Source organism: Apostichopus japonicus, chromosome 17 (assembly GCF_037975245.1).
Source record: "Apostichopus japonicus isolate 1M-3 chromosome 17, ASM3797524v1, whole genome shotgun sequence".
Classification (NCBI taxonomy): Eukaryota; Metazoa; Echinodermata; class Holothuroidea; order Aspidochirotida; family Stichopodidae; genus Apostichopus; species Apostichopus japonicus.
Window position 1 is genome coordinate 35711312 of NC_092577.1, and position 26661 is coordinate 35737972.

Here is a 26661-nt window from a genome sequence, read left to right on the forward strand (position 1 = left end):
AACATGAAACATACAAAAGTATTAGTCAGTATAACTTGATTGATGGGAACCATTCTTCTCATTCCAGAGGACGGTACTCGCTTCCCCAAGAAGTACAACATCGCTAGCCAGATCTCCCCGGTACAAGTGGACTTCATGTCATCACCGATTCAGATCGAATTTGAAGGACTGACGAACATGCAGCAACGAGAGATTGAGATTGTCAGCACGGGCCAGGATCAGGGTGAACTGATTATAGAAACCACAAAGACCACAACCACCACTACTACCACCACACAGGTCGTTGAAGAGCTGAAGGATCAGGTACGGTATATAGAGCTACTCTAAGATACATGATCGGGGCGATGGGGAGTGGGGGAGATGGGGAGAGGGGGAGAGAGGGTGAACTGATTATAGAAACAACAAAGACTACAACAACCACTACTACCACCTCTCAGGTTGTTGAAGAATTGAAGGATCAGGTATGGTAATAGAGTTACTCTAAGGAGACATGATCGGGGAGAAATGGGGAGAGAGTGAGATGGGGAGAGGGGGAGAGGGGGAGTGGGGAGAGGGGGAGAGGAAGAGAGGGGGAGATGGGGAGAGGGGGAGATGGGGAGAACTGGTTATAGAAACCACAAAGACTACAACAACAACCACTACCACCACACAGGTTGTTGAAGAATTGAAGGATCAGGTACTATATATAGAGCTACTCTAAGAGACATGATCGGGGAGATGGGGAGAGAGTGAGAGGGGGAGAGGGGGAGATGGGGTGAACTGATTATAGAAACCACAAAGACAACAACAACAACCACTACTACCACACAGGTTGTTGAAGAGTTGAAGGATCAGGTACGGTATATAGAGTTACACTAAGGAGACATGATCGGGGAGATGGGGAGAGGGGGAGATGGGGAGAGGGGGAGAGAGGGTGAACTGATTATAGAAACCACAAAGACTACAACAACCACTACTACCACTCAGGTTGTTGAAGAGTTGAAGGATCAGGTATGGTAATAGAGTTACTCTAAGAGACAGGATCGGGGAGATGGGGAGAGAGTGAGAGGGGGAGAGGGGGAGATGGGGTGAACTGATTATAGAAACCACAAAGACAACAACAACAACCACTACTACCACACAGGTTGTTGAAGAGTTGAAGGATCAGGTATGGTAATAGAGTTACTCTAAGAGACATGATCGGGGAGATGGGGAGAGGGGGAGATGGGGAGAGGGGGGAGAGGGGGAGAACTGATTATAGAAACCACAAAGACAACAACAACTACTACTACCACACAGGTTGTTGAAGAGTTGAAGGATCAGGTATGGTAATAGAGTTACTCTAAGAGACATGATCAGGGAGTGAGGGAGATGGGGAGAGGGGGAGAGAGGGTGAACTGATTATAGAAACCACAAAGACCACAACAACCACTACTACCACAACACAGGTTGTTGAAGAATTGAAGGATCAGGTACGGTATATAGAGTTACACTAAGGAGACATGATCGGGGAGATGGGGAGAGGGCGAGATGTGGAGATGGGGAGGGGGGCAGAGGGGGGAGAGAGGGAGGCAGATCTGTTTACTGGTATTGACTATGTATGAGGTGCTGCTGACTAGTATACTATACAGACCATATATAACCAGTATAAATAGTGTGAAATAAATATGACAGGTTTGATATTGGTTGACATTTGTAAATGCAACAAATTGTTGTAGGCAATGCAGGGACCTATTTCTATCAGTCACTTTATCAGAAATCAAAAAGTGTAAAGCAAGATTATTTTAATGTCTGGGATGCCAGAGAAATTGGGGATATGTCTCATTTCCATTTATTTTTGTTACAGGATGTTATGGATGGTGACAACGTGGTTCTACGATGTCGCATCGAGGGTCCCGTAAAGAAGTACAAATGGTTTAAGTAAGTGCTGTGATCCCCATATCACCCATTTATCGTAAATAATTTTACGTTGAATCATTTGATCGATACCACAATGCCAATTTAAAGCCAACCCTTTGAATGAGAAATGAAGCAATTTACCTCACAGGACTGAAATTTGTACTTGTCTCAACTGTGACATGACTCTCTACGTATTTCAGTGTGAAACTCAGTGTATTTTGCAGACATGGAATGACCCTACAATGCATTGCAAACTCAACGAATATAATATTTAATGGAATTATCTTTAACTTAAAGCAATTTTTTCCTTCGGTCATTGTTGCCACCATATTTACATTTTCACAGTTCTTTCTTTCTGGTTAATTTGTAAAAAAAAAAAACCATTTAGCTGTATTGGACATTTGTTCAAAATTAATGGTGAACAATGGATGTGCACATGATCAAAACAATAACTCTACAGTTGCAAATAAGGTGCTCATCATTCCATTTCATCCCAATGTCCCAAGATTTGACAGTTCTGGATTTAGGTTTGAAACTTAAACATGTACAGTAGTGTTAATTTGATATTAATAATTAATTGATAATTAACAAATAGACATATTTTCTTTATCTTTCTTTAAAGGGATGGTAAGGAGATCAAGCCCTCCAAGGAGTTTGTGATATCTGTCGAAAAAGATGTGTATATTCTTAAGATCACTGAAGTCTTCCCCGAGGATACCGGTGATTACAGCATCATAGCCGAAACACCCACAGGAGAGGTCAAGAGTATCGCAGAGGTGTTTGTGGATGGTAAGTTGAAACTTAGGAGAGGTCAAGAGTATCGCAGAGGTGTTTGTGGATGGTAAGTTCAAACTTAGGAGAGGTCAAGAGTATCGCAGAGGTGTTTGTGGATGGTAAGTTCAAACTTGGACAGTCACATTGTGTGGAATCCCAGAAAACTAGTACACTAGCTAAAGCCTTAGAAACAAAACCAGGCAAATGTCAGACTGGAAAAACGGCCTGAAAATGTCAGAATGGTGGTTTCCCTGTCATAAACTCCGTCCGGTGTTTAGCTGCAAAGAACAGAAACAGCAGATGTGTTCTTTTATGAATTTGCATTTTGTTTTGTTCGATGTTAAATAAGTTGTATTTCATTAGAATGATCAGAGTTTTCATCATTTGATAATTTCACATTAACATAAATTTGCTACAGCACCATTTATTTCCACATGTCATGCTGGCACAAAATACATGAAATAGTTGAATCAACAAAATTCTGCAGTAAAACTATTTCTTCCCCCTTTCTATTCCTTTCGCCTGTACAGGCAATGCTCACAAAGCAGTAGGCATTTCAATATGGTAGTGATATTTCTTGTCTATCCTTCCCCCCCCCCCCCCCCCTTTAAGTAGCATATATTCTATAGGTTAATAACAGTTTTGTCTCGCCTTAGCCTGTGTGACCGTTTGCTGTTAAGGTGTTGACAGTCATGTTATATGACCACATAAATATAAAATATATTAATATGAAATGTACCAACTATGTCCAAGCTGTGAAGAACAGCTCAAGGTCTTAATTATCAATGTAAGTCACAATATTTTGTTTGTCTTCTTCATTATACACAGAACCTGCTGGAAAAGGGTAAGTAAAATCAAATTAATCGATATGTGTTAAGGACTTTGTTTGCATTGAAAAATGTTTGAAACAAAATATCTGAGTTTTCTTTGACATTGAAAAAAGCAGTTTTCTTCAATTTGGAATAAATTATTTCGAACAGAGCTGTTTATTGATGACTTTAATTGATGGTTGGATGCATGTTGTTTTGGTTTTAACTTTTTTTCTCAACTCACAATAACATCAACATTCTGTTCTGATCTATCTTGATAGGAAGAAGCCGGGCAGCAAGAAACCTGATGAGAAAAAGTCTAGAGGAGGTCATTTCTTATATAATTCATTTTTCTTTTTTGCAAGGTTTTAGTAAATAGTAACATTTCTATTCTGTGTTGGCTGTAAATAATTCAAAGTTTACAAAATTCCACTGAATATTTGTAAATATGTCGACAGATTTTGGCATGCTTGGATTATTTCACTTTATGAAACTTATATGTATTTTAGTATAAGGCATTAGCAAAATTATTTACAAATTGCTCATCTAATGCAAAGAAAGGACTGAGTAGGTAACTGTTTAAAAATTAGAGGATGTGGTGTTTGATCCTGACAGGAGCTTCCTCAAAGGCAAACTGTTTATAGTTATTAATATTTAATTTAATTTAATTAGTAACATAATTATTAACATTTAAATGCAAATGACTGATAATCCTTTTGTTCTGCTTTTACTTTTGCCCATTCAGGTAAAGAACCTGTGGTAGAAGAGGGTATTACACCTTCCACTGAGGGAGGTGTGGAAAGTGCCCCTCCTGTCCCTGTGGATGAGGCCATCACCCCAACCTCAGCTGGAGGGGAAGAGAGTGCTCCTCCAGGCCTAGCAGGTGAAACACCGATAGGCAAGACCAGTACCGGTGGGGAACATGCTGGAATACCAGAGATTCAGTTGGATATCGGTGACCTTCCTGGAAAAGATGTAAGTCATTTCATTACGAGTTTGAATATGCTGGAAGGAGCTGTTTGCAGCTGAGTGCAAATTTCTGATATTTTATACCAAGCGGATAGAGTATGAAGCAAACTTAAATATTTGCAATAATTGAATCAAGAAACACACCTCAAAGTCTCATTTCTTACTAATTTCAAATTAATTTGGGAATAATCAATGATGATTCCAAAAGATTTTGAACATTTTTTTTTCACAGATGCATATGTCACATTATTATAAGCCACGCAGAAATGTTTTAAAGTTTTCTATTATATTTTCCACTTTGCCTTCATTGTTTGAAATGAAGCTTGGCTTGTCAGGGTAATCATAATAATTGATTCTTATTGGACTAGTACATATAAACCAGTTTCAGCTTTTATCAATGTAAATATTTCCAACTGCTGTAGCTTCTACTGTTTTGGTTACTACATTAATATCAACAAAGAAAGAAGCTTATACTTGGACTGTTAGTGCAGTAAGTTAAATTCAACAGTGTAAAATTTCAGAGCGACAGATTCTTAATTGATAATGGGATGCTTGTGGGACGTATTAAAATACATTGTGTATCTGTAATGCTTAATGGTTGGATTTAATAAAAAGACATTGAAGTCTCAGAAATAACAGAAATCTGTCTATGTATGTTACTACAATTACACTCTATTTGAAATCTATTGACTTTCTCTATGACATCATCAGGCGCCAGTAGATATTGAAGTATCCTCTACCGCTGTGCCTGGACAACAGTCATCTCCCCGAGGTGCTCCGGGTGATAGACCTAAACCAGGAGAGAAAGGAACTCCAAGTTACCTGGGTAAGATGGGTGTTGCTGTCTAGGTGGACAAGTGTACAGTAGCTATTATAACCCATAGCAATGATCTGCACTTATGTGTTTTTATATTCCTAGCGTGCCCATGCAACCCGTTTGAATGAATGAATTTTGTACACCTTGTCCCATGGATGTCAGGTTTTTAGTCTCACTATGGGAAATGTTTCATTGGACCGATTTTGTATAGCTTGGGTTTTTCCTTTAAGAATCTTATTATAAATAAAAATTGAATTTTAAATTTGATCCTGCAGGAGCCAAGCCAACCCATGCCCAGGAGGGTGTTGAATTTGAAGATGGAACTCCATACTTCATAGAAAGCCCTATGAAATCAACATGCTTTGAAGGTAAATATTCACCTCCAGTAATTGTGTAGAGCTGTTATTAGCAGAACTAGAACTCCTTGAAAGTATGAAAAAATAAAAACGGGGAAGGAATAAATATTATTTATTTATGCTGTAACATTCCTTGTTTTGGAACAAAACCCTGTTTCACGTCTGTACCTCTACAAAGAAATGGGGAAGGGAGAAATATAATTTATTTATCCTGTAACATTCCTTGTTTTGAAATAAAACCCCTTTCCACGTCTGTACCTCTACAAAGAAATGGGGAAGGGAGAAATATAGTTTATTTATCCTGTAACATCCCTTGTTTTGAAATAAAACCCTGTTCCACATCTGTACGTCTACAAAGAAATGGGGAAGGGATAAATATAGTTTATTTATCCTGTAGCATTCCTTGTTTTTGAAATAAAACCCTGTTCCACGTCTGTTCCTCTACAAAGAAATGGGGAAGGGATAAATATAGTTTATTTATCCTGTAACATTCTTTGGTTTGAAATGAAAACCCTTTCCATGTCTGTACCTCTACAAAGAAATGGGGAAGGGAGAAATATAGTTTATTTATCCTGTAACATTCCTTGTTTTGAAATAAAACCCCTTTCCTTTACAGGACAAAGCATGAAAGCTGAGGCCATCGTTTCCGGTAACCCTTATCCAACTGTCCGTTGGTATAACGGTAATGATGAGATCACGGATGGAGGCCGGTACAAGATCACAGTAAGTGAACCTAACACCGTCACTCAAATATACTGACTACTTAACAACACGCCGCTGCATTAAGGAAACCTTTCAGCTTGTTAATAATATCTCAATTTCTCGTTTTAAATCCCTTCTCTGCGCTCTGTTTAACCTCTGGTTTTCAAATAATTGAAGCCTTTTTTTTCTTGATAGTAAGATGGCTTTGCTATAATAACTTGTATGGCAAATATTTGATCCACAACTGGCTACCATAAAGAACCAATTTTATTGCTACTTTTCTCTTCGTAGGTAATGAAAATTTCATCAAAGTATAAAGAACAAGTTTTTCCATCCCATTTTTGAATATTTTTTAGCAATATGAAATGTAATATCCAGGTAGGTAGGTAACTTGATCCTTTCTCAAGAGAAGGGAGCTCAAAGTAAGAAGAAAGAAACAAATAAATTGAATGTGACAAATGTGGATTGGTCTAGTAACCAAATATTCATTTAGTTAAATCATTAGACCCGCAGACTTATTAGGAACCTTTGAAAGCTACTCAGGAAAATTTTGTTTTGTTCCTGAAAGATATAAAAATACCGATATGATGCACTAAACCTTGTAGAACACAATTGTATTTTAGTAGACCAGTTCAGCTGAAGTTTGTCTGAATTATTTAAGGCTTTTAGTATATTGTATGTTAGGGCACTTGAAGTCAACAAAACCTACCTAAAAGTCAACTTACTCGTACAAAAATGCCCTATATTTTTCTAGTTATTTCAATAAACCAAAACTTGCACTAATTCTCATACCTTAGTATGCACTTATTCCTATTTGATGTAACCTTTATTGTATTTCAGTATATAAATCCACCAAAATGCCCCACCCGTTGAACTAATTCCAACAAAACCTTACCAATAGTTCACTGATTCTGTCAAACTGTACGTACCTTTAGTCTGCACTAATTCCAGTTAACATTGGACAATATTCCAGTTATAGTGACCATGCTCTTGCTATTCTCGCCAATTGGATTTTATCCTTGATTTAGACCAGCTTCTGTTGCTGCCGACTATTTTGTAATAGTCACATGTCCTTGTTTTTTATTTCTCTATCTAAAAAGGAATAAAACTTATTCTTACCCTGTTGAGTTAGTTCTCTTCAGGAAGATTGGTTATCAATCAATCAATTAATTGATTTATTGAATAGAGAGAAACTTTTGTGAGGTATTGGTCGAGAAAAGCCTATATATCAGACAAGTTCTTTGATGCTGCTTCAAGGATGTTTTATTGCATGCGTAATAGTTTAACCATTCTACAGAGAAAGAAATCATTTTGCTTTTTCTCAAAAGAGAGAAGACTTTTCCTCTTAGTTTTAATTTCTCTTTCATATTTTCAAATACTGCATGAACTTTATTTCTTTACTTACCAAAGCTTCATCTGTTTATGCCAATCTCCTGCTTTTTCCCCCACTGCAGGCTAAAACGAACAAAGTAAGCAAAAAGCATGTGGAAGCTAGTTTAAATGACCATTCCTCTACTCCCTACACCCTCACCCACCCCACACAATCTTTTAAATGCTATGCTGTTTGCAGTTTTTAAGACATATTATTGCATATCTGATGGTTATAAATATCGAGGTCATTCCATAACCTGGGGCAAATTAATTGTGACAGAGTTCTGCTCGGCTTTATAAAGCTATTTTGTGTTTGAAATTAGTACTTGTACAGTAGAAAAGAAGAAAAAAATGATAAAAATACTATGTTTGGTAGCAACATTTGCTTCTTTACGGCTAGAGTATAGCCAACCATTACTGATTCTGGGTGTAGTGGGGATGGTCAGTATGCCACAATAATTAAAGCTCCAATTCATGGAATGATTGCCTCGATACTGCACGAATCTGTTAGTATATATATTATAGTTACACCGAGAGATCAGTTGCACGATAGAAGTTAGACACAAACAATACGTCTTCATGTAAAATTCCTTTGTCCTCTCTTGACATGCCGGCTATGATCAGACTGTAGTTAGATTATTTGACCCTACCGGTAGAAAGAACTCTGCCATGGTACGGTAAACGATGACTCCTCTGGAGGGGCGTAATATCTTGTAAGTAAACTCGTTGACCGGCTGAACCTCAAACCCTGTATCTTGCTCGACATCGTCACGCCGACCATTTTTCAGTGAATCGTTCAAGAGTATTGCAAACCATTTATTTGTATCATTCCGTTGCATCAATATTTGTATATTATATTTTATGCACAACCTACTTCATAATATATACAAAGTGGCTGAGTACATAGACTTTGGTCGTAAAATTGTGCATCAATTTGATTGAGAAGAGGACTTTCCCTACTCCTATACAGTTTGGAGTTTATTAATACATTAGGCATACACAATGTACTTGGACATTTGGCCATACACAATGTACTTGGACATTTGGCCATACAAAATGTACGTGGACATTTGGCCGTACACAATGTATGTGGACATTTGGTCATGCACAGTCTATGTGGACATTGAGTTGGTCATATAGTACGTTCACATTGTTTTGATTACTTTCAGCCATGTTGACTGTAAGAACTATATTCACAAATTGTTATTTCTCCTTGTTAAAATTGGCAATGTTTGATAATTTGTTAAGGCAACAACTAAGGCAACAAGAAGAGGACTTTCCCTACTCCTTTACAGTTTGGAGTTTATTAATACATTAGGCATACACAATGTACTTGGACATTTGGCCATACACAATGTACGTGGACATTTGGCCGTACACAATGTATGTGGACATTTGGTCATGCACAGTCTATGTGGACATTGAGTTGGTCATATAGTACGTTCACATTGTTTTGATTACTTTCAGCCATGTTGACTGTAAGAACTATATTCACAAATTGTTATTTCTCCTTGTTAAAATTGGCAATGTTTGATAATTCGTTAAGGCAACGACTTCCGCCTCATGAGAAATCAAGCTTTCAAGATTAGCACATTTGGTGCAACATTGGTGCAAGAAATGTAACAACATCCACCTTTTGCTGTTCCATAATTTTACTGTCAACATGGCTACAAAATCAGGGATGATCTATGAATCAATATTCCTGTAGCATGTATGTAGCATATATTTCATAATGGTTTCATAATTATCACTTTTGTGTGAGTTTTTACTTTTTTTGCACAAAAAAAAAATCATAAAATCTTTATTATAATATTAAGTAAAGTTTATGCAAAATATAAATGGCCTCCTTCCTTTGTACAGTCAATTTATATCACAATGACAGGCAGGACTAGAATTTTACAATTGGTTAGCTACTTGGCTAATTTAAAATTTAAACAAATGTAGTAGCTGAACTGAAGTTCTCACATGTATTTTGCCGAAATATAACACATATCAGTTACAGTACAGGCTGGTCAAAGCTGCCCAGTATTAATTCTTGCTGACAGTGAGCAGTCATACAGGTCTTATGTTAGGTACGAAAAGAGGATTGGTGTAAGTCTGGGGTGGGCAACCTATGGCCCGCAGGCCACATGCGGCCCGCCAGTGATGTTTTTGCGGCCTGTGAGATGTCTCGAGAAAAACAAAAGACGAGCTAGCTGCTTAAAATTTATCGGCACTAATGATGCTGTCAGGTAGGCCTATTATCCCCATTAATTATCAAATGTACTGTATTGACAATATGTTTTTGGAATACAGATTAAGTACACACACCTATTGCTTGAAAGTCCGCGGAATCAAAGCAGTTTGAAAAGCAAAGTTTGAAATCAACAGCAGGTCGTTGTTTAGGTGTGGCCCAGTCAATTTTTCACTCCTTATATCTGGCCCACGCATTCAAAAAGGTTGCCCACCCATTGGTGTAAGTGATGTACCGTGTGTTTAAGTTATTAATGCCTACTGGCCAAAAATTGCCAGTGCTTGTTTTTCTATAAGTACTGTCAAATTGCAAATTCCAGCATCATTTAGCCAGTATATTAGACACAAACATTTTGAGACCTGATTGAATTGAGTCACCCCTCCATTATTGAACAGTGTTACATTACCTGAGAAGATGAAATGTATCATAAACTTTTTTTTCCTTTTTCCATGAAATGAATCTTTGCCAAGTAGTAACAATTTGTTAGTTAATTTCTCTTTTTTTTTCCCGTATAATATATATTTATCTTCAGCTCAAAAACTGGCAAAGATTGAAATGTACATACAGTTATGAATAAACATTTTTTGTAACCAAATTGATTTGGTCAAGCAATACCAACCATCACAGCATCATTTAATAGAACGTGCAAGCAATAGTATAGCTACAGAATTGGTTCACCTGGGGCAGGCAGATAGTGGAATATTTTCATTGGAAAGCTGTGAAAATGGTTAAGTAAACATGTTTTGACAGCCCTGGAACAAACAATCCATAACGTTGGAGACGAGAGGTGTAGAGAATAATTACGAAAGCTTTAATTTGTCACCGTTGCATGTGGTATGTAGTCCAACGATATATACATATATCAATGAAGGTTATCCCATTAAAATGTTGAGGTAATTGTACACGTTTTATGTATCACTGTATGATGCACTTGCACCGATAGGGTTACACCATTTAGATTTAGGTGCACAATTAACATCATAATAAGCCTTTTGTTATTACCCCTGATCTTGTTGGTCCCATAGTATCGAAATTTCAAAATTAAACAAAAATCGTTATGAGGTGCAACAAAGAAAATTGGCATTCTTCTTCAATCGGTATATAGTTTTTCTATCACAATATTGTGCAATCTAAGTATATATTTTGTATACCACCTGTGCTTTGTATTGCAGCTTGAAGGATGATGTCATAGTTAATTGCTAATACATTTTCATACACTACATGACAATTCTATCCTTGTTAAAAAAACAAAAAACAAAGAGAATAATTGTTTCTAAAAGATTCTCAAGAGGATGTTGTTAATATCCACTGGGGAAATTAATGGGGGTATGACTCTGTAACAAAATATTATATAATCCCTTGGTATGATCATTAAAAGGCTTATTATGGTGGTATTGCTTGCTGTGGTACACAGATACTGCATTACACCGTTGGCGTGTCCAAAGACTACACATGACGTTATGGTATTCTTCTGTGTTAAATGCAGGCACAGTGTCAGCAAGGATACAAGAATTACTTTAATATAATTTGTTCAAACTGCCAGCGGTATAGGGTAGTACTTTTGGTGATAAAGCTACTCTGTTGACCTTTCACCCTCTCCACCCCCCCCCCCCCCCAAACACATGATAGATTCTGTTGATAGGTGTAACAGAAATGTGTTACAAGTTGTCCCAGTCAGAAAACCACCAACAGTTACACAATTGTGAGCAAGATAAAACATCTGGTATGGATAACTCGAAGAACACAGAACAAAATGGTGTCTATACCAGTGGTTGATCAAATTCACACCTAGTGCATAGACAACAATGCATCATTAAAGAAATACGTCCTTTATCATTCTAATTTTACCCGCCGTACAATATGATTCAGTCCATCTTCGTATTTTGTTTTTGAATTTTCAGTCCAAGGAAAACCTTGGCATTCATACCCTTGAAGTCAAGAAATGTACGCTCGCGGATAGTGGCATTTATTCCTGTAAACTGGAAAATGAACTTGGAAGAGAAGAGAAAGTCTTTTCCTTCGTAGTCAACAGTAAGTAATTTGTATTGTTTGGTTTCTAGAATTGGCATAAATTACCTTTTAACTAGGACAGATTCTTGAGACTGCCGTGCCATTTTAGTTGCTTAGTCTAACATACATAAATATTTGTTTCATTTACAGACAACATCAATGAAATTTTAGGTTTTCTGATCTGCATTAAAAATTTATTCATCATATTTTTCATAATATTTGATAATAGTGTTGTTATAAAAAATTGCACTATTTTCCATGTTGAATAATCTCTTGATGCGAAAACGATTACTATATACTAGGCATTGTCTGAAATTGTCCATTTCACCCATACTTAATTACGATAGAAGTGAGACTCGTAGAGGATTGATCAGTAGCTGAATCGTTTGTATTGAAGTCAGGTTAACAGAGGCTGTGTACAATCACAGAGAAAGTGCTGTAGAGTTAATCAAGAGTATGGTTTATATGTTACAACTATATACTAGATATTTTCTGAATTGTCTATTCCATCCATACACAGAGAAACCAGATGACGAGCTGGACTTTAGAGCCCTTCTGAAGCATCGGTAAGTCCGATAGTTAGCTAACATATCTTATCTTTCTTATTCAACAGAGAAGGACAATTTTTCCACACTTTTTTTTGACATTAATTTCATTTTTAATAGAACTGAACTGGAGACATTAGCGGAGATTGCATGACGTGGACATTTCTTTTACTAGAACCATCACTGAACATGTGATTCACTAATTCATGTGCATATGGTATTAAAGGCATATGGTTGGATATCTGACTGTAAACTGCTATTAAGCTCAAATCCACTCTCTACAGAAACCAGCTTTAAAATAGATGCTAGGCTTTGCTCAGATAATTTAATCATGGATGCCACCATCATAAGCCTAGGATGTTATTTCCTTAGCCTCAAAGCCCAAAACATTTCTCATACAGGCTACAAACAGTGGAAATTCCCTCACACAAAGCCAAGGGACTATAAAGTGAAGTGTAAATAAGCACCCCACATTTTCCTTTTGTGTGAAATTTTGTTAAAGTTGGCATGTAGCTTTGATTTAGTTTTATCATTTTTTGACAAGAATTGGGACACGGTTAATATCAAACTGGAGATGTTTTGATTAGTCTTGGCCCCCACTTTCATCCGAGAGTGCTCCTTGTGGAGATGTTGCTTTGAAATATTTGCTGTGTAAGAGTTCCATGCACCCTTTGTCTTATCAAAGATATCATCCACCCTTATTTGATGTGATGAACTTGTGCCATTTTTTTTTCTCCATCCCTGCGAATCATCTGATGTTATTGCAGCTCTAAAGAACAAAATGCCCAAAATCTCAGATAATACATGGAACTTGTGTTTCAAATGTATTCTTTTGTAGCATATTTATATATATATAAATGTATATATAAAAAAAAGAAAAGAAGGCTGTTTCACGTAAGTGTTCTGAAGGAGGATCTCGTTGTTGAATCAAACTACCTGTAAACATGTCGACAACATTCTACAAATAGAAAAGAGCCGACTTTTTCATTTTTTCATATTTTGTTTTATCAATGTCACTGTCCTCATTTCATCCCTCTTTTCATTCCTCTTCGTGTCCACCTTTCCTTTTTGTTTTTTTTTTGTTTTCACCCTAGTGGCCAACAGGGCAGTGTTCCTGGAGAAACACCCGATGATGATGAGTGCGTTCTAGGTTTTAAACTGGCCCTCTTGTTTAGCATGATTTTGAGCACACTTTATCTGCAATCATTCATAAGCAAAATATATATTCCCACTGCTGCCACCATACTTAGTGCTGCTGCAATAAAAGAGCAATAACTCTTTGCAATCATATATTTTGTCATATGTACAGTAGTTGCATGATATCAGTTTTCATTCATTATGTAGACTTTTGACAAAATCTACTGTTTTTTTTTCCGAGTCATCTGAAGAACCGCAATGCATCCTGGGCATTCTGGTTTTATACAAATTCTTTCTTCATTATGAATTGAATCCTTGTTCTTCTTATTCCACTTGATGTATAATATACATTTGCATCGTCATAAGTTCTGAGTGTTATCGATGAGCCTCAAATTTATTCTTCGGCTATCACTTCTTCTGAACTGTCACAGATGTATCCCTGACAGAAAGAAAGTTTATTTTTGCACTCTAGTTATTTGTAGGATGCACCGCAAAGTGAAACTTTTACTTTGAACATCCACGTTGAATGTTTTCTAGTTGTCTTACATTTTTTGTTTTAGAATGTATGCTGGAATTAGCAGTGAACATGTAGTATGGTGGCAGCAGTGGGATTATTAATTATAGGTTGTTAGCATTTTCACGCACATTGTGACGCACTTTAATACAATGGTGTTTCTTGTTCAAGACATGCTTGTCTATTTGCTACTAATATGTTTTCTTACTCTGCTGACTCTGTTCCAAACTTGTAGCCAAACGGATGTAGCAGAATCGACCAAATCAATTTCTGTGATATACTACCTGTAGATTCTCTTCTACGTCAAAACTTTATGTCTGAATTTTAGTCTAAATTTTGTCCTCATTTGTAAGGATTGGTGAGTTTTTCCATTGTAGCCTCGTAGCCAGTGTTTCATTGAAGTTTGGCAACGAATAGTATGTAGCCACACATGCATCCCTGATACAGCTATCTCACTTTCTTTACTTCCAATTTTTACCTTGAAACATGTTGGAAGTAAGTAGTAGGGGGACAATTCATGGGGAGATATTTGAGACAAACACTTACCACATAGAACTGGTATATGAAATCAATTTTTATTCTTCCTCTCTTCATATGAACAAAACTTTGAAAAGTTTTTTTTGCAGTCTGCAGCATTCAAAGACTTCTTTTTTACTGGCAATTAAGTGTCCGGTCATGCACGCTCAGCATCTTATCGATTTGTTTTTGTTCCGAGAATGTCTCATAGTTCTTGTTGATATTTAATCACTAAGGCTTCCACATCAGGCAAGATCCAAAAGTAATTATGTTCTCATCGGTGGTGAACACTTTTATTTTGAGAGGAAATGTTGTCGGGGGGTGAAAAATATCTGGCATTCCTGAAAAAGATGAAGCAGTACCTTTAAATTTTCTTGATTTCATTTTCCGGGCCCGCAGCTAAGTCACCTGCGAGTTTTCCAACAGGGCAATCCTAGGTAGTAGTAATGGCCGGTGTTTTGCACAGGAAAAGTTAGTGCCTGTCTTTGTAAAGTGTAAATCAACCAATCTAGGGCACTCTGATTTCAGAAAAAGAAATTTAAGGGAAGGAAGTTCACTGGAAAAATTTTTGTTTTCCTGACAGCTCAAAGTATATCAAACTAAATATGATATTTGCAAACAAAATGCTCATCAGTCTATTTACTGACTTACATACAACTCGTGACAGAGTTCGGAGTACCCACTTTACTGTCTTATTAAAATGAAAAGGACTATTGCTAAACAGCAGGGATCTATTTCAGGGATCCTTAACTGTCTTATTAAAACTTAAAAGGACCATTGCCAAACTGCAGGGATCCATTTCAGGGATCCTTAACTGTTTTTATTAGAACTTCAAGGACCATTGTCCAACTGCAGGGATCCAGTTCAGGGATCCTTAACTGTCTTATTAAAACTTAAAAGGACCATTGTCCAACTTCAGGGATCCATTTCAGGGATCCTTTACTGTCTTACTAAAACTTAAAAGGACCATTGCCAAACTGCAGGGATCCATTTCAGGGATCCTTTACTGTCTTATTAAAATGAAAAGGACCATTGTCCAACTGGAGGGATCCAGTTCAGGGATCCTTTACATTTTTATTAAAACTTAAAAGGACCATTGTCCAACTGCAGGGATCCAGTTCAGGGATCCTTTACATTTTTATTAAAACTTAAAAGGACCATTGCCAAACTGCAGGGATCTAGTTCAGGGATCCTTCACCAGACCGCCTTTTTTTTATTTCTTCTTTTTCTTTTGTTGGCTTTGCGTCTTAGTTTGAGATTTATGCATCTCTCAAAACTGTTGGTTGAAACTGTCTCTAATAAACTGATCCATGTTTTCAGTTGAGTGTATTTTTCCATGGATTTTCTTCTCATATTTTCTTAACTCTATCTGCTTTTCATTTTGAATTGCAAGTTAAGAGTGCATTTGATGGAAGTTTTGAAGTGGGGCACAGACTTACGCTTTGCTTTAGGGCTGACTTTTGTGTTGACTTTTGTCTCTCTCTGGTGATACCACACATAATCATTACGAGCGTAGAAGAGAAATATGAAAGCATCTGTTACTTACAGCCAAGAAAATTCTGACGGCTTTAAATCACTTTGAAAGTTATTAATTAATAGTTTCCAAATAGAACTATTCAACACTACCTTAGCTTTGTTGACATAAACAAAATTATGTTAATTAAACAATTAATAACTAGCTAATTAGGACTAGCCAAACGGTTGCAATCAGATAAATCATGGACTGTGTGTGAGTATTTCATGAATGGTAAGAAATCCAAAATTGAATTTTAATTGCTCAGGTTTAATGCAAATAAAGTCATTAAGAGAAAATGACCAATGTATTTTTTTAAACATGCAAAAGAAATATTTTTTTCTTGTCAGTTTTGCATTAATCAGTGTTTTGAAAAAGCTTACAATCTTGGAAACATTACAAATATTTGATAACTAAATGTCTTTTAGGATTGTGTGACGCCTTTAACAAAAGTCATATATCATATTTCACATAACGCCTAAGTTTACCTCTCTGTCAAACTTTCACGTCCTTGCTCTTAATAAAAAGTAAGTATTTTATATCTATTAAATTATGAGAATACCAACGTTTGCTTGGTCTGTCAGAATTGAAACATTTCCAGGTTTAATATAATTCCAAAACCAGATCGTGATCATATATATTCACGTTAAAGAGCCCGTACCCAAATAACACCAACTAGGAACATGATTGGTATACTGGGAGAAAGCCATGGTTATTAAATGTTATGTGCAAAATAACAAATTAAATTTAAAATTGGTATCAAAGAGTGGCTGATGTTTATAATATTAATAAAAAGGACCAATAATTAGTATATCTGATATGCCAGTTGGCCAAGATACAGGTTAGCAGCAATCCATTCTCTGTGTTGTTAAAGATTTGGGAAATTTATGTTTTTCAGGAACACTGATAATTACCCTTGGCAAATTATTCTTTTGTCTGTTTTGTTCTTTATGGTTTGAATTGTAATTTCCGAGTCAGTTATCCCTTGTTTTGATTTACCTCTACACAAAGATCTTCTTATTAAATACCCGGGACTTTAGCCAATGATTACACTATGCTGTATATCACATGTAAGATTTGATTAATATCCTTGTAAAAGAGGGAAGATTTTTTAATGAATAAAAAATTTGAGATTTTTAGAAACATTTTGTCAAACTTCTGCAACCACAAAAAAAACATTTCTTGTGGCAATCTTACCATCATTACGACCTGGAGGTTATAAATTCGCAGCCAGTAATCTATTATGATTGATTTGTTGAAAAATGACATTTGCAAATAGTCCTATAATCTGTGCAACTCACAGTTTATGTGCATTTCACTTGTAGTATATTAAAGACAGGATTGCTAAAGCAAATATTGATATTAAAAGTACCAGACATGCCAAAAGAAAGGGGGCATCTGGGGTTTGTTCAAGACAACAAATTTGACTGATTTATGTTCACACTTAAGCACACTAAACATAACATGTATGCTCCTTATAACCATTCTTTTTGAATTGTCAAATCTGGAGACTCATTCAACTTATTCACTCTGAACATTTCCTTACAGCATGTAATGTTATCATTTTGCAATACAGGAGGTTTTGTAACCATTGTCTTTCAGAGAGCAATTTACTGACATATTAAATCTTATAAGGAAAAATTGCATTAAGTCTGAGAAGTTTAGATTTCCACGGCACCTGAAGGTGGAAGGAGAGGACCTTATAGTTAGAATTGTTTCAAACATAGGTTTGAAACAATTCTAACTATAAGGTTTGAGACTCATTTGGCCTTCCTCACCAAGTTTCTCTAATGGGTATAACCACTCTGGGAAATTGGGAACATTAACTCAATTATTTTCATTCTGATAAAAAGTAAATAAATGATGAAAAAAATGGTTTTAAGAGAGCAAGATAATTTCTTTAATTTGAAGGACAGCACAGGAGTTTTATTTATGGAAATTCAAGATACTTTTAAAAACTCATACAGTATTTGATAGCTGAAGCTGAGAGTAAAATGTTTGAATGCTTCTGTGCAAGAAGAAACCCTCTAGGAATTATTCAACTCAAAATGAGCTAGCATTGCTGTGATTATTGAGTTCTTATTGTAGTATTATTTAAGATATGAAAATGCAAAATATTCTAATCCAGGTAGTAGTGTGAGTAAAGCAATTGTTAAGGACTTCAAAGAAGATGGTTTTGCTTTTTAGCAATTTTTGTGTGTTTTCTTTGACATTTATAATAAAATATGAATGAAATTGCATACGGTATAGGCTAAACACACTTATATAGCAGACAAACCTAGCCTAATATTTGTTACAGATGTTATTTTTGTTAACTGGCAAGGTTATTTATCAACTAGTTTTGCACCTTTTTTGAGCACGAGCTAGGAAAAACTTCATAGTGTTATATAGAACATTGCATAGTTATCTTAGTGAATGACTACAATTCAAATTAGTAATATGATTTGAAGATATTTTGTAGTGAAGTTAGTACAAAGTAGTTATTGTCTCAGTTTTATTGGAAGCAATTCTGCTAAACTAAGCTTTCCACATCTTTGATCACAGTGGCTGTGTTACATCATCACCATGATTGTGTTATCTTAATTATGGGCCAAGGAAATCTTAATTAATCCAGTTAATTAAACCAGCATTGTCTTTTGTTTTGGGGGTTAATATATTTAATATTTCCATATGTGATAATAACATTCCTTCTTGTGGGGTTTGATTGTTTGCTATTTAGCTTTGTAATATGTGTTGTCTCCTTGCATCATTCTACAATAAATCACCAAAAGAAAAAACACCTTGTTCATTAATGAGTGCAATGTCTCAAAAGTTCCTATATTAACTTGAACAAATTAGAAACAGTTTGAATCTCAAGATAATTTTGGCGGTTAATCTTAATCAGCCAATGTAAAATATGTCAGGAGGAATAAAGAGGGACAGTAATATTATTGAATATGACTCCAGGAGTATATATGTACACACCATGATAAAGGATCAGGAAAATGTGTTGAACACTTTAATATCATGAACCTGGTGTTTGCACTCTTGCTGCCATCTTGATTCAGATCTCCAACCAGATAGTTTAAATGAGATAAATAACTGGGAAGTTATACACAGGTGGATTATAGAAAGAAACTAAAAGAAAAGGAAATTAGATTTGGCTTTAAAACCCACCGAATTACTGAATGTGTTTTCTTGATAATTGGATATTGTATTATTTTTAAGAAATAAACTCTCTGTATGATATTTGTCTTTTTTTTCACTTGCAACGTGGCATCTTGTTTGGAGCAACGTTTGGACCGTTAGTTAACTGTTTTTGCTTTTTTGCCTTCTTTGTTATTTCACAGTGAGTTTGCTAGACGAGAGTCAAAGGCAGTCGCACCACAGTGGGGTCTGTTACAGCACTCCGAAGGTCCCGAAAAGAAGGCAAGAGCAACCAAAAATTATATTTCCATTTACTCTTCTTCTTTCCAATAATTTCTTATGTCTAATTAAAATGCTTGTCCTCTCTTTAAGTAAATTGATAAACAAGCTTGTAAAATGGAAACTGGTGGTTGTTAAGATAAAAGATAAGATTTCTAATGATTGGCTACAATAGAATTCTAAGCCAGAGACCCTCAGGAATACACATCTTGTGCTCTACTATAAACCAGTTTACTCTAGCATTAGCGTGGTGGCAAATGATATTAACCATTTCTTATTGGAAGCATTGGTGCAGGTGGGGGGAATGAACGAAATAATTTGAGGTTAGCAGGAAGAGTGTTTGAAATGAGTCAATATGTGGGCATAAATGCTGTCTTGCCTTTACAGACCTAGGAGGGGAGGGGTGGCAGGGGGTGTGGGGTGACTGTAGGATGGGACAAGGTGTTTTGGTGCATCATGTATGTATTTTAGATCCTCCTGCAAGCAGGAACTCGCAAGCTGACCGAAGTCAGTCTCTTAATTACATTCATATTTAACGTCCATGATTACGAATTGTCATTTGTCAACAACTCTGTAACTGGACGACATACATTTTCTTGGAGTGACTCAAACTCTGGACCTTATGTCTGAAAGGCAGCGGCGTTAGCCACTGAGCTAAGACTCCTTGATTTGAATGAGATGATTTGAATGAGAGCGTTTATCCATCATCATCTTCTAGAGAGATTCAATCTCAATTGTGATCATAGTATGATCTACAACTGCCTCTCTATTTGTTTTCTTGTCTCATCTTCTTTACAAGAATCTTTAATAATTTTGCTTTTCACAGCATAATTTCACCTTAGTAGGAGCTTTATGTTAGATGGAAAAATGACCAGTTTTCCTTTACAAAATTGATGTTTATAAGTCAAACTTATGTTTTACCACCTTTCTTCTTGCATACATTTAGGCAAGAGCAGAGATAACAACCCCATTGAAAGATACGAAGGTCAGTGAGAAAGAAGGAAGATTGACCCTGGACTGCGGAGTCAAGTTGGAAGGCATCCGCCCCAAGTGGTTCAAGGACGGCAAAGAGATTCAACCCAGCAAGAAATATCGATGCTTGAGCAGCGACCACGATGCTAAATTGGTGGTTTATGACTTGGCACCTGGTGACAAGGGCAACTATGAGGTCCAGTTTGCAGACATAGCCAAGTCAGCCTGCAAGGTTACGGTGGAACGTAAGTTATAGCTTGAATGGTCAACGTAAACTTTGTTAAAGGCATTGAAGACTCGCCCCAAACAGCGTGCTGCCATATCTAAAGAGTTAACTTTCCGTTGCTTGTAATTGAAGTTTTCTTCTTGTCGCTACAAAATGCAGACAGTAATGAAACGTGATACCTTGTTATCTTTAGCTGGACCTGATATGTCCATCGCTGTATCGTTTGTACACTGTGCTGTGGGTATTGACCGCAGCTGTATGTACTGACTGTACACTAGTGTCTAATTACCAACGGTAACAAGCTGTGTGTATTTTCTGGGATGGATGGTGGTGTCTAACACTTCTGTTACACCTCATTCGAAACTAGGTCAGATTACCGGCATTAGACGTTTCTTTTTGGGCGAGTCTTCACACCCTTTAAAGTTAGGGTTGTCTTCCATCCGTGACTTTCCACCCACAGCAGTTAATGTCTTTAAGGGTATGTGACATAGAAGATATAAAGTATCTGTCTAATGGCATACACTCAAGTAGCACTATTTTGTTTGTAATATTGATTTAGGAACTTTACATTGGGGAGGAAGCTGATCGCTAAGACATCACAAACATTCCAAGAAGTAGTTGAAAATCATTCAGAAAAACCGTTTGCCTCAAAATTATAATAGTCTTCATGATGATGTGTGGGTTATCTAGCAAGTCTTCCAAATTGCTTGATATCCTCTCCTGAAAATTATAAGAATTATGCAAGATTTAGTTCCAATGCTAGTTAACGATTCTTGTAGATCCATTATAGATATCTCCCATCTGTATCCAATTCCTTTGCAGTCTGTCAGACTTCCCGATTTGAATCCATTTTTACGCTCGACTCATATATAATCTGCTTGATCATTATTAGTTATAGAGAGGTTATCAGCATTTTTCCCTTTTCATTATCTAAGGATGGAAATATTAAATGACGGTTGAAATGTCATGATCAAAAGGCATGCAATGCTTGAGAGAAAAATGAATGGAAAATTGCACTGTGTGAATATTATACAGTAAATTATTAAACGTGCATTGTCATTCCACCTGTTATTTGTAATCCTCATACGCAATATAGTACGTAGTTGAAATCTTATAGCCAGTGTGGGCCGAGAATCTTTAATAGTAATTAGGTACTCTACAACTAAACTTTAATTTGATATTAATTAGGATATATGTTAATTTTCTTAATGATTTTGAAGAGTTTTTAATTTGTCATAAGACAAGTTTGGTTAACATTAGCCAGCTTATGACTCTGAGAATATTAAAAGGCAATTTAATCATTGATTTGATTGAATTAATATCTGGGGCTAACCTCAGTGTGATCATAACCTTTTGATATTCATTTAGTGTTACCATTTACAGCAACAACAGGGTAATAGGCACTCGAGCTTCACTGTATTACGGAATTTCAATAAATTAATATGCAAAACAGGAGTCATACCTTGGAAAGAAATTGAAAAACTTAAAAACACCTCATGTGTTCCAAAAGCTGGAAAGAATGACGTTTAGCAACTTCACCTTACTTTACTTTTTGTTATTATTGCTGATCATCTGATCAAAATCATGCATCAGATTCATGATTATTCCGACTGTTTTGATCAACGTTAATGGAGAATAAAATTGCCAGCTTTCATAACTGAGATCAGTCGACCACTCAGACATTTAAAATTGATGTCAGTAATATCTGTTTCTATAAGTTTCTTTCATGCCAAGCTACTGTTTGAGAGTTTAAAAAAGATAAAAGCAGACCAAGTTGCATATTGTTCATATACTGCAGCTTAGCTTTGTCTGTGTAGGTTTTGCAAGCATGATAAAGGCATGCAGCATGAACAACCATTGTGACTGCTGCTCCATTGGGAGGGGTAAGGGGTGGGGGAGGGGAGGCGGTCCTCTTTTCTTTTTCTACACTAAGTCTCGACCTAACAGGTCCAGTTTTAACAGGTACATTTTTAGGGGAATGAGTATGAGACATTTTGTGTATTTTTTAATTTATCTTGTTTGTCAACAGTTATTGAAAGTTTATGGAGAAAGCTAGATCAAATCCTTGGGTTTGGATATAACTTGCTTTAATATTATTTTTTCTTCTGAATTGATCAAGTCGACGTCACTTGTGAAGCATACTCATAAACCGTTAGTTTTTGCTCAAAAGAAACCTAATAATTAGCACACTGAATAATTATAAATATAATAATTATAAAAATGAAAAGTTCACGATTTCATCGATGTTATTCTTAGTCAAATTCAAATGAGAAGGAATACTTTGTAATGAAGATCAAAGTTTAGATGTCTCCTTGATTAGTTGAATGTGATATGTACCACTTTGTTTCATGAGGAAGTGCTATTCCGAGGAAAAGTGACATAGGTACCGCCATAAACAAGGGTACTTTGGGAATGGATGTCAAACAGCTGTAGCTCTGACTCAGGTACTAAGATGCTCTGAATTTCTGATCCCAGAGAGATTTCAATCCAAAGTTTTTCTTTTGTTCTTTCTCCTCCAGCGGCTTTCCAAAGTGAGTTGGTCATTCTGTGGCTGCAATCTGATATTGATGGATTGTGATTGGTTAAAAGTGACAAATGAATCATACATATTCATTAACGGATACTCAGCCTTCATGTTCAGTTTGTACAGTTTCGACCTGGAAGTCTGTGAAGTCTTTCCAAACATCTGACGAATATCATGCTTCAGCTAGTGGAAGGTTTTACAAAGTGTAACGGTGAACCTCTTTCATAACAAATTAATCTTCAGAAAAAAAATGTTCAAATGTTCAAAAAAGGAAATATTGCTTATCTTGATGTATGGGTTGTATTGGCAATTTCATTCCAGAAAGCCACCAGATGTTTCTGATAAGCTACCAATAATTTTGATAAATGCACAATATGAAAGATAAAAACAAAACTGATCAAAATCTTGACTAACTTAAGGATTGTACCTAGCAGTTACAAATGAAAGGAGAATATTGGACCTGGTTTGATAAGACTGTATTGTAACCTTGCTTCATTCATTCTGAGATTGAAATCATGTTAAAGAATAGATCTTCTTAAAGTTTGGTAAACATGTCAAAAAATGGATGGAAGGTCACAAACTACAATGGCATATAACTGAAGGCTGAGAATCTGTGGTAGAATATGCTATGGTTTTTCTGTTCCCCCTTTTTCTGCACTCTTGTAGTGATGGCCGCACACACTTTGCATGGATTAGTGTCCCCTTGTGTTTAACAAGACACATCTATTGAACAAAGGTTAGGTTGTGTCCACCTTAATATTTATTTCCACCAAATTTATCTCAATATATTTTTCTCGTCTTTATTTTTTGGAGCATTTTCATTTTCAAAGATTTCTATAAAATATTGGTCCAAAAATTGAGATGGGTGTATTAAGGGATGTCATAGGGCAGGGGGGGGGGGCTTGCCTAAAGTGTGCTGATCTTAATACTGGGAAAATTTCATTTCTTGGTTTATGATGTACCGTTAGTAGTGTACACGTTGACTAAGTCATGAACATCTAGAATTTAAAATTTATAACTGTTACAGTAAGAAGCATTGCTGTTTTCCTTCTCTTTTCTATGTGTTTTTTGCTAAATGGGTTTAAGAATACACTAATACACATATTGATATGTCCCTCACTGTTTCTACTACCTTTGGAAGGAGCATTCTTCATTATTCATTATGTCTGGTAACGTAAAAAAAAAAAATAAGATGGATCGCTTATATATATATTGATATTGATATATATATATTGATTTCATCTGACTTGTAAATTCACCTGTTTTCAATTTGAAGCAACTTGTTTAATAGACTGTTTGTACAAGTAACGACCAGACATATGTCAAGTGAACAATGCTCTCTCCGGTCACAGTTTCACTAAGCGCACACAGACACGAATACTTTCTAAGTTTTCCATTTGTGGTTGCCTCAATGTTCCTGCACTTGCTTTTAATAAGATGGGTTCAGAAGTCTCTTGTTGTCTATTACTTGGTACAGCCTGGTGTTTACAGCCAACGCTATCGATATAAGCAACTTCTGACTGAATCGTATCTGTACAATGCCTGTGCTAATCTATGTTTGTTTGCAGCTCTCCAATAGCAAACCAAACATCTCTGCAATAACAAACCAAAAGTTAGAAGGAGCAAGCTGCATGGGAGAAAAGGATGTTAGTTGTGTATCGACAAATTCATCGCCTTTCCTTCCCCTTACCCTTGCCTTCCTTCTCCTCCCTTGTTTCCTTTAAATGCAAAGTATCATATTTTTGGAAGAAGGCCTATTAACATTTCCAAAAGTTTCTATTGGCTGAATCCACGTGAGTTCAGTTTTGTGATCGCTCATGGCATCTCAACATCAACTTTTCAGTTTCATCAAATCAGTTTTGCCAGGACTCAGGGTATTTCTTGGACATGTTTAGTTATTGGAAAGATTAATTAAGTGGATTTTTCCTTAATTCCTTCCTTCTTCTTTTTTTTTTCTTTCAATTATCTCATATAAATTCGATCACTGAGCTGATGCCAATTTAATTTGTCAAGGATGCCGCATGACATTCTAACTTAATGAGATTTAAATGTTTCTTGTGATAAAACCAAACTTAGATGTTTTCATGCTTTTACCTGTTAGTTCCAGCAGTCTAGGTGTGCTTTGTCTCTCCTGCAACCATGGCTGCCAGATAACCAGCTTTGCTTCCAGTCAGCATGTCAATGTGCCTTTTTTTTTCCTCCTTGTTTCTCTTCCCTGCACTCTTCAGCCGCTGTCAATCTAGCCCAGCTTAGCAATAAAGAGTTTCAAAACTTGCAAAAGACTGGAAGAGTGCGTAAAGATGGTATGATCCTGCTTTTATAGTGCATTGTAGTTCTAACCCGCCAACCTCAAGTGATAAACGATCCACTGAGATTGAGTAACCAGTTCCAACCATCGCTTAAAGTTCTGTATAATATATTTCCAAAGCCTTAAATTCCTGTTCTCTATCAACAAACTCACCTAGCGTGAATATGCCAGTATTTTGAAAACTTTTTTGTCTGGACCGGAGAGAAAATGGTCCACAACGTATCCAAATCTAAAATTTACGGTAAAAATTGCATCTGGCAAATTGTGAGCAGTGCCTTGAACTTTTGGCAGCATGTGTTGGTTGGACTGTGTGCTTTGTTGCTGGCTCCTGTGTGGTTCTTTTATCACTTGAATGATGACATAATTATCCAGCTTGTGAACCTGTTCCATGCATTACTAACATTGACATAAACTTTATTTAGCCTTGTCTATCTCTGTTCCTTTCATGTTTAATAGCACCCCCCCCCTCCCATCTCCCACAGCTGGTAGGTATAGAGTTCACATCACCTTCTGATTCAATAGTTGAAATGGATTATTTATATTTATTCTGCCTTCCATATGAACTTTTGTTTCATGTATTTAAGCAAACAAATTTACCTTATGTTTACAATCCAAGCTTATAGGCACCAATATTTTTTTTTCTTCAAAACTGGCTTTATTTATTTATTTGTGTAGTAATTATGTTTCATAAACTTTCATACATTGTTCTACCAATCTTTCTAAAACGAAAAAATCAAAAACAATAATTGTACAACTGTTTACATTTTTGTGCTCATTCAGGAATATTTCTGACATTTACATACAATATTTAGGCATCTTTATATATTTGAAATATTAGAATAAAAAAAGAAAACACTTTCCTTTATCATCATCATCATCTTCATATGACTTTAGTTACAGCGAACGACCATAGATACACCTGCAACTCTGTCACCTTGCAGCTTTTATCATGACACCAGTAACATCATGTGACTGCAATGCATATACACTGGCAACTCCTAGTAACATCACAATATATATCAGTACAGTTTCTCTATAATGAACTAGCATATACAGTACATGCATATCTCTCACATCATCTT

At 36.1% G+C, this 26661-nt stretch overlaps 1 protein-coding gene across 11 annotated transcripts in view; it reads left to right on the top strand.

Moving 5' to 3' along the window:
- The window catches only part of LOC139984665 (twitchin-like), a 114311-nt gene that overhangs the window by 20082 nt on the left and 67568 nt on the right, over positions 1–26661 (top strand). For 2 of the 11 annotated variants that reach the window (XM_071998652.1, XM_071998658.1), the window contains exons 10-25: positions 68–279; positions 1279–1302; positions 1826–1899; positions 2501–2667; positions 3481–3496; positions 3743–3789; positions 4207–4436; positions 5142–5256; positions 5523–5615; positions 6220–6326; positions 11811–11940; positions 12440–12485; positions 13559–13603; positions 19474–19552; positions 20496–20766; positions 25500–25574. In XM_071998652.1, coding sequence (XP_071854753.1) covers positions 68–279; positions 1279–1302; positions 1826–1899; positions 2501–2667; positions 3481–3496; positions 3743–3789; positions 4207–4436; positions 5142–5256; positions 5523–5615; positions 6220–6326; positions 11811–11940; positions 12440–12485; positions 13559–13603; positions 19474–19552; positions 20496–20766; positions 25500–25574 — 1731 coding nt within the window. Of the gene's footprint in view, positions 1–67; positions 304–652; positions 677–752; positions 835–1070; positions 1148–1257; positions 1303–1374; positions 1452–1825; positions 1900–2500; positions 2668–3480; positions 3497–3742; positions 3790–4206; positions 4437–5141; positions 5257–5522; positions 5616–6219; positions 6327–11810; positions 11941–12439; positions 12486–13558; positions 13604–19473; positions 19553–20495; positions 20767–25499; positions 25575–26661 lie in introns of those variants that run through there. The other 9 variants (XM_071998656.1, XM_071998654.1, XM_071998657.1 and 6 more) reach the window with 9 other exon arrangements.